Source organism: Talpa occidentalis, unplaced genomic scaffold (assembly GCF_014898055.3).
Source record: "Talpa occidentalis isolate TD23 unplaced genomic scaffold, MPIMG_talOcc4v2.1 talOcc4.12, whole genome shotgun sequence".
Lineage (NCBI taxonomy): Eukaryota > Metazoa > Chordata > Mammalia > Eulipotyphla > Talpidae > Talpa > Talpa occidentalis.
In genome coordinates this window covers 23,564,751-23,574,013 of record NW_023601212.1, presented here as the reverse complement: position 1 = coordinate 23,574,013, position 9,263 = coordinate 23,564,751, and the positions used below count along the sequence as shown (strand labels likewise).

Below are 9,263 nucleotides of genomic sequence, written 5' to 3'. Positions count from 1 at the left end.
GGTGCAGTAGTACACCAAAATAGCTATCTATATATGACAAGAGGACACACTCTAATTCTTTGCTCTATATCAGGTGACTGTGTCTAAATTATGTATTCTTGATATTGTGAGCAAGCGGTGTGGGGGAATATTTGTCCTCTGGCCCCTGGATTTACTGAACAAGGCTGGCAGTACACCATCAGTTATTTAAGCAGGACAAGAGATATTTTTTAAAAATTTTTTACAACATTGTTCATTTTTAAATAATATTTGCCTCGCCCCACCCCCTTAGGTGTAGTCCCCATAGAGTTTCCTTCCCTAAAGCACCCGTGCACCATCACCTCAGTCCCCTGTGCTCCTTCCTCCCTCCCTCTGATCCCTCTCCCTCCTCCTCCCCTGCAGGATGTCTCTGGTTTATAATTGTCTGTTTTTGCTTTGTTGTGTTTTGTACTGTTACTATTTTTTTACACTGATGTCTTATTTGGTTCCCCCAAACCATCCAATATTTTTCTTTTTCCTTCTGGATTATTTCACTGAGCATAATTCCTTCTAGCTCCATCCACATTGCTGTGAATGGCATGAGTTTATCTTTTTTGATTGCTGAGTAATATTCCGTTGTGTATATATACCACATCTTAGCAGGACATGAGATTTTGCAGTGATATGTACACTAGGGCCATCACCTATCCTGTTGTGTGTGGGACGGAGGGGTTTCCCAGGCTGTGGGTTTTTCAATGTTAAACTTGGGATGGTGCCAGCAACAGGGTTGAGCTGGGTCCTCTAGTGTCACCTTTCCTTAGGCACCTTGAAGAAGTGCAAAAAGATGGGGTTGAGTAATACTTTTTTTTTTGAATAATACTTTCTATATAGAAAATAATTATGCAATGAGCGACTCTCAAATCAGTGTTGAAAGTTTAGAATTTATGTAAATTATAATTAAGCTAGTAAATGCTTACCAAAGAGGACAGAGAAAATGAATCCCAAATGAAAGGAAGCATGGATTTGAAATCAGTTGGTTTCTACCAGAAATGAGAGGAGAGAAAGGGAGGGAAGCAAGAGGAAAGCAGGAGGCATTCATCCAAACATATGGTTGATGGTTTCCCATCATGGATGGGTAAGCATGCAGAGAGCTTCCCTCTGGTAGTTGTACAACTTCTAAAACTGAGAAAGGACATGAATATTTGCATCAAAACACTTTTCTCCTTAGTGTTTTCTGCACGGCAGCCTTTACTTCCTTGTTCCTCAAGCTGTAGATTATGGGGTTCAGCATGGGGATCACTGTGGTGTAGAACACGGATGCCATGTTCTCTTGGGCCAGGGAACTGGCCGTGGAGGGTTTCAAGTACATGAATGCAGTTGATCCATAGAACATTCCCACTGCTGCAAGGTGGGAGCTGCAGGTGCTGAAGGCTTTCGACCTTCCCTCTGTGGTACTGATGCGGAGGATGCTGGCGAGGATGAAGGCGTAGGAAACAAGGACTGTTAAGCCGGTGACTATGATGTTGAATCCAGCCAGAAAGAAGACTGTTAACTCGATATCATAGGTGCTGGAGCAGGAGAGCTTCATGAGGGGGAGGATGTCACAGAAGTAATGACTGATGAGGGGCTTACAGTAGGACAACTTTAACATGAGGCCAGTTTCTATTGTTGAGCCAATGAGTCCCATGGTGTAGACCCCAGCCACCAGCAGGGAGCAGACCTGATGAGACATGATGATGTTGTAGAGCAAAGGACTGCAGATGGCAACATAGCGGTCATAGGCCATCACCGTCAGCATGTAACACTCAGCAATGACAAACACAAGGAAGAAATAGAGCTGGGACATGCACCCTGCATAGGAGATAATGTTCTTCTGTGACACAAAGTTCACCAGCATTTTCGGGGTAATGACAGAGGAATAGCAGAGATCCACAAGTGACAAATTGCAAAGGAAGTAGTACATGGGGGTGTGGAGTTGTGAGTTCAGACAAATCAGAGTGAACATGCCCAGGTTCCCTATCATGGTGACTGAGTAGATGCCCAGGAAGAGGAAGAAGAGGGGTTGCTGGAGCTCTGGTCGATTTGTCAATCCCCCAAGTATGAACTCTGTCACTGTAGAGTAATTTTCTGCAGCCATTCTCCTCTGGGTGGGATCCCTGTGAGGATGGGAGAGAAGAACCCCATAAAAGACTGGATCTTGCAGTCAAAAAATGGGCAGAAGAGCTAAAAAGAAACTTCTCTGAAGAGGAAATGCAAATGGCCAACAGGCATATGAAAAAATGTTCAACATCACTTGTAATCAGGGAAATGCAAATCAAAACTACCATGAGATACCATCTTACACCAGTGAGAATGGCACATATTTAAAAAACTAGCAACAACAAATGTTGTCGAGGATGTGGAGAAAAAGGAACTCTCCTGCACTGCTGGTGGGAGTGCAAACTGGTCCAACCACTATGGAGAGCTGTGTGGAGATTTCTGGACCTACTAAAGATAGAGCTTCCATATGATCCAGCAATTCCACTCCTAGGTATTTACCCAAAGGACACAGAAACATCAATTCCAAAGAACACCTGCACCCCTATGTTTATGACAGCACTGTTTACAATAGCTAAGCTTTGGAGGCAGCCCAAATGCCCAAAAATAGATGACTGGATCAAGAAGATATGGTACATATATACCATGGAATATTACTCAGCATTCAAAAAAGATAAACACATGCAATTTGCAGCAACATGGATGGCGCTGGAAGGGATCATGCTCAGCAAAATAAGCCAGAAAGAAAAAGAAAAATACCAGATTGTCTCACTCATAGCAGGAATCTAGAAAACTTAAATAAGGGACCAGGAAAATGGATAACTATAAGAAAGTGAAAATCAAAATCAACAAAAAACTATGAACCAGAGACACTTTTTGGGGGGTGGGGAGTGGGAGGGGAGGGATTGGGGTCAGAATGGGGGGGTTGCAATTGTATGGGGAATATAAAAATAAAATTTATTATTAAAAAAAAAAAGACTGGATCTTGGACAGCTTGGTGAAGCTAGTTTTGATCTTTTGGAGCCAACACCATGTGATCTTGATGTATCTTCCCCTCATCCTGCTGTTTTCTGGGAGGAAGATCAACCCCTGTATGTTTCAAAGCTCATGGAGCTGAGAAAGGGGGCAAGATATGGAACTTTTACCACTTTCATGATTCCCAGATATCCCAGAGCTGTGGTTTTTAAAGCGTAGTCTCTGGACCAGCAGCAGTATTGGCATCTCCATGCATGTTAGAGATGCAAATTCACGGGCCTTACCCCTGACTTAGCAAATCACACACTGGGAATGGGGTCCTCCAATCTGGGCGTACCACTCTCTCCAGGTGCCACTAGTATATGTGAAAATTGGAAACCCTCTACCCAATAGGTAGCAAGAAGTATATTTCATATTTTGAGTTGGAGATGTATTTTGTTCAGAAATGAAATATCTTGCCATCTGTGCAATTCCTAAATAGTCCTCGAATGTGAACATACCAATACATACCTAAATTGATGCAGTGTCAGAGGTGATAGGGTAGTTACAGCTGTGTCTTTGAGTCGAAGTCAAACTCTGTCTCTGAAGTAAGAAATTAGCAATATTACTTCCAAAGAGGGTAGTGAAAATAGCATGGGATACTGCACGTTTAGAAATGTCTTTTCAAGTACCCAATTCCTGTAAAAATGTCAGTTATCATTTGCTATTTGTTCTTAGTTTTTGACCAGATACAAGGCCCTAAACTGTTCTCTTTAATATTCACAGTATATTATAATCACCTGGAGCATGTACTTAAACATTATTGATGGCTGGATTGTACCCACCGAGGTTCTGATTTAATTTGATCTGTGGTGCAACCTGGACACAGCAAGTAGTACAGTACTGAGCAAAAGCTCAATAGCATTGTATGGGGAATATAAAAATAAAATTTATTTAAAAAAAAGCTCAATAGCTATTATTACTATTTGTCGTGGTTATTTTCACATCATAATAGCAAACCACAGTCCCATTACCTCCCTAAAGGCAAAACATCAACATGTAGATGTGTCCCTGAGAAGCATGAGTCAGCTTTCCTGGATGTGATACCTAAAGACATCTGTAGGGAGGCGATCAGGGGCAGGGTGGGCTGGGGGCCCCAGGGCTGGGATGCTGGCGGACCTCCCAACCCTCTGCGAATCTTTGTGCTTTCTCTGGTGTTCTCTCCTGCTCTCTTCCTCTTGTAACCGTCGCTCATCCTCTCTAGAGGTTCCACCATAGCCATTTCTGTGTGATGCTGCCCCTTACAGCCTCAGCCTCCGGGCTCAGGTGTGCACACTTAACGCACGCCCACACCATACACCAGGCATCCACCATCAGGCATGCGTGCCCCGAGCACACACTCCCAAAGCACAGGTAATAGCCACAGAGGCCAACAGCACAGAAGCCTGACCATCACTTACCCCACAACACCTCCTTTTTTAAAAAATATATTTTATTTTATATAATTCTTACATCGTTTTTCATTTTTGCACAATGTATGGCAATACCTCATCTTTGAGAAGTATTTCTTAAGCTAAATGCCTTAAATTCTCACTATTTTAATTGCTTTCTTATATCACCACTAACTTTTGTATAATGCTCTTCAAAGGTCAATCTCATTAACGCCTCCTACAATGTTAAGTGTATGAGGAGAAATGTTTAGAGTAGGGTTTTGTGACCACTCTGTAGGGTAAATGGAATTAATCTGCTTTTTTACACTACTAGCCTCTGGGGCTAGCACCTGCAGCCCTGACGGTGTGAATGCAGGAGGCGCTTGGGAGCGTGGGCGCGGGCCACGCGGGCCTGATGGTGGGCACCTGAGTGTGAGTGTGCGCATGCGTAAGTGTGCACACCTGAGCTTGGATACCCAGGCTATAAGGACGGCGGTAGTCAGAAACAGACGGCTGCAAGAGGATGGCTCCGAGAGGACCAGGGACTACGGAAGAGGTGAGATCCCGAGAGAAGGCCAAAGAGGGCCCAGAAAAAGTGAAGATTCGCGGGGGGCTGGGAGGCTCTGTGGCTCCTTTGCCTCCTGAGGCTCCTGCCCCCCTGCCTACTTGCACTACACACTTTCGTAGTGAAAAATGGAGGTGCTGAATACTAAGTCCCTTGGAACTCAAACTCTGATCTCTCTGGTGCGTTTCTTTCCTTGTCTCAAGGATGTAGCCTTGAGCCACCCCTACATGTCTAAGCAGTGTTGTGGTTGAGTGGGCTTTACGCTCCATATCTTAGTTGGTGCATAAGATACAAAAGGGGAAGTTGAAGCTCTATAAGTCACTCTAAGTCATAAAGCTGATTAAACGCGGAACTGGGATCAAAACCCAGGACTTCTGGGGATGAATATGTTTGGTTGCCACTAAACTATGTTGTTTTGCTTACCTTTGTGTAGCATTTTATTATTTAGTCAACAAATTTATTGATGTTTTGGAGATAGAGGGTGATTCTTTCAGGTGCATTAAAAAAAAAAAGCAATATACCTGTGTTGTAGAAAATTACAAATTATTTCCTAAGGGAAATATGTTCATAAGAAAATGTATCTTTTGGGTCTCCCTGGTGGTGCAAAGGGTTAAGCACAGCACTGTGAAGCAATCCGCGGCCTCTAATTGGCCTCCAAGCTCAGGTGTGTACAACTAAGCCCAAATAAGTATGCCACTTCCCCTTTATTGAGACTAATACTGGTAGTGACCATCCTTCTAGGTTTTTGCCTACACATATATGCATTTACATATGTGTATGTATAAATGTATTTTTTAAAAACACATTGTAATCTATTTTTTTAAGTGTAGCATTTAAAAATACATTCTCTCTGTATATTTGACTTATAACAATAACTCTGGCACTGTTTTCTATTCCTGGAGATAAGCGCCTTTAAATCCTTAGGATCTGATGTGGTTGATGTGGCAACAAGAACACCTGCCTTGTATATCAAAATTCATTTATTATTGCTGGTGAGGTATTTAACTCACAATAATATTAGCAGTAGCTAAGTTTTTTTTGAATACTATTTCTGTTTATTACAAAGGAGAAAATACATTTCTTCTAGATAATAAAATAGTTTGAAAAATCTTATATATCTCTTCTGCCCAGTTCTCACCTCTTAAAAAAAGAAGGAACTGAAAGAATCTACCTTGATATATTATTACCGCATATCAAAGTGCTTTAAAAGCAGTGGGTAGTGAAACCATTCATTTTGTGCAGTGCCATTGGGAAAATCCTAGAGAGCTTTGATTTATTATTTTTTTTCTACCATAATCATCTAATGATATAAAATTGGCAGACATGACCCTCATATTTCATATCCATTACTACAGTTATTACCTCTAGTTCTACCAGACCATTAGAGGCTCAGGATTGCTGCCAATGAGAACATAGCACACAAAGAAAAACACTTAGAGACAAAGATAACTATATGGTTGGAAATAGAAACAGTAGTTCATGAAAGAAATATTTTTTCACACAATTGCTTTAAAACCCTAGATAAATACCTGTGCTGAGGAAAACTGGAACACGGTCTTCTAGAAATTTGGGGGGGATTCCTTGGTTTGAACAATCAGGAAATAAACATGAAATTATAAGAGACCCTTACTTCAAAGCCTAAATATATTCACAGGAGCCAGTACAGCCATGAAAAATGGGTCACTGAGATCAGGAGACTTGGGGGTTGGTTTGCATATATATGGGCAGCACCTCCCCTGGGGGGCAGTCACTCCGGAGATTGGGGTCCTCACTCAAGGAGCAATTAGTCTTGGTTTACACCTGTGCTATGTTATCAGGCTTTTGTCTCCCAGGTGTATTAATTTTTCTTGTTTCATCTTACAGCTTGGGAGACTGTCTAAAAGCAGTATTCAAACAACCCCATCATCATCATTGCCCCCACAACCACCCTAGTTATTACCATCATCAGTTATTACCATTACAGTTGTTACTCGTGACTTATTCATCATTATATATAGGCTTAAAATATTGAAAGGGTCTTAAAAACATTCTAAAACAAGTGGTATGGTGGCAGTAAAGGAATGTTAATAAGGAACATAGAACTTGTTACCCTGTTGCTGAACCTGTAGACTGACTATAGAGTGGCAGAAGGTTGAGGGGCTTGAGGAAGCCGACTTACATATGATCTCCTTGTCCTTATGTTCTCTTTCCTAAGGGAAATATGTTCATAAGAAAATGTAACTTTCAAGAATGCATTCAGTAATAGATTATCCTTGAAAACATTGCTAATGAAGTTTTAAATTAAACTTTTTTGGAGGTAATTGTACAGTCATGTATAGCTATAAGAAATTAGATCCTGTACATCCTTTAGGTAGTTTCTCCCAATGGAAACATTTTGCAAATTTACAGCACCATACCCAGGACATTGCAATACACAATCCACTGATCTAATTCTGTGTGTACATTTAGTTCAAAGTAATTTTATCACACATGTCAGCTTGTGTATTCAATTCTGTAGTTAAGAGGAAAAAACATCACTTTCGTTTTCTAATTTTCAAAATGGTATTTTTTTGATCATCCTCCAAAGGTGACCAGTTATATTTCTTTAGTATAGTTATGTTCTCATCATTTTAAACATGATTCAGTCCACTGCAATTTTTATCCTTGTTCAAGTTTTCATCTTTGGCCTGTGGTGTTCTCTTCAGCTTGTTTCTGGAGTCTTTTTCTCTCGAGTCTTTTTTTTTTCCCAGCTATTTAACATTTGTAGTTTTAATAAATAAAACATATCTGCCCATTTTCATTGTTAAATGCTTTGAAAACATTTAAAAATCAAAGACTAATTATTAGATCTAATGAGCATTAATGTTTTGACATATTTGTTTCAGATTTTTTTATTAAGAAATTCATTAATTATGATGTAACTATATTTGTACTAATTTTTTTAGTTTTTTAAATTAATATTTTATATAATATGTCATTTTTCATTTTTGCACAATGTATGCATTATCATTTTGGTTATATTCCCCATACAATTGCACCCCCATCCTTGAGTCTTTTTGAGTCAATGCAATTAGTTTCTAATACTAATTGCTATTTAATAGATGTTCTGAGCTTGTGTCATATATCTAAAGCTCATCTCCTATTGACCAGCAATCAGTGATTTCCCCAAGACATTCAAGTTTTTATTTTTTAGTGGTGAAGTGGTATTTTAAGGCCAAAAATTGGGAGCAAGAGTGGCTCATTGCTTCTGGGGTAGTTATTGTTTGTATGTCTTCTCAAAAAAGAACTAGGAAATTGAGAAATAAATGATTGTCAAAGGATTTCAAAGGAGAAAAGACCAATGCTTTTGCTAGGATATGTTTTGACATGCATTCTTTGGCAAATTTCTTAAGAGTGATGTTCCTTTTCAATATGCCACTTCATATATATTTTTAACATGAGGGAAGTCCCATGAATTATAGTTTTCATTATTTTTTCTGTCTCTTGCTTTCGTTTCTTTCTTTGGGGCACCTACTTTACGTAGATGAGATTATTTTTACTTTGTATCCACTTTTACTTTGTGATAAATCTTATTTTTTCCTTTTAATTCCTCTTTTACCTTCTACTTCTAAGGTATTGCTTTGCTCTTATGTTACTTCTAATTCATACTTGATTTCCTAAATTATTTTAAATAATTTAAAAACCATCTAGCAATTTTTCTAGTTTATATTCTATTGCCTAACTTGAGTTTTTCTAATAATACTTTTGTTATTCTTCTATACCTTGTGTCATTTTTATAATGTGTTTTAGCTCATTTTGAAGTAAGGTAATAGTACTCATTTATTCATGGGCATGTGTTATGAATTCCCAAAATCACATACTGATGCCCTACTCCCTGAGGAGACTGTATTCAGGACTCTATCCAGAGGATAAAGATTAAGTGAAGTCATAAGGGTGGGATCCTAATCTCCTAGGGTTGGTGCCGTTTATAAGAAATGAGGATTCGAGAGCTCACTCATTTTCCCTTGAGAAGATATTTAGATTTGGTGGTTCTCTACAAGCCAAGAGAATCCTCACCAGCAGTCAACTACTGTATAGGCACCCTGATCTTAGATGTCCCAGCTTCCAGAGCTGTGAGAAAATAAATTTCTTTGTTTAGGCCACCCAGTCTATGGTATTTTTATGGCATCTGGAACAGACTAATTCAGCATGTCCTTGTGGTTTTCACTGTATTTTCCATAGGAAAATTATTTTTTCTTATAATTTTATATGAAATTTTATCTCACTTTTCTATTGTTCACTTTTATATCAAGCTAGGTTTTTCCTAACTTCATACCTGTAGAACACTCTATTGTAAAAAT

At 39.4% G+C, this 9,263-nt stretch overlaps 2 protein-coding genes across 2 annotated transcripts in view; one reads left to right on the top strand and one right to left on the bottom strand.

Annotated features, from left to right (window-relative positions):
• Positions 1-1,082: 1,082 nt before the first annotated feature.
• Positions 1,083-2,144, bottom strand: LOC119239947 (olfactory receptor 151). Its single transcript, XM_037504337.1, has one exon. It carries the CDS (start codon positions 2,093-2,095, stop codon positions 1,166-1,168), a length of 930 nt encoding a protein of 309 aa, XP_037360234.1. The 5' UTR covers positions 2,096-2,144; the 3' UTR covers positions 1,083-1,165.
• A 2,741-nt stretch (positions 2,145-4,885) lies between these two features.
• The window catches only part of LOC119242111 (olfactory receptor 151-like), a 368,040-nt gene continuing 363,662 nt past the window's right edge, over positions 4,886-9,263 (top strand). The window contains exon 1 of the mRNA XM_037507891.2: positions 4,886-4,935. The gene's annotated coding sequence lies outside the window, so the exon portion shown is untranslated. The remainder of the gene's footprint in view (positions 4,936-9,263) is intronic.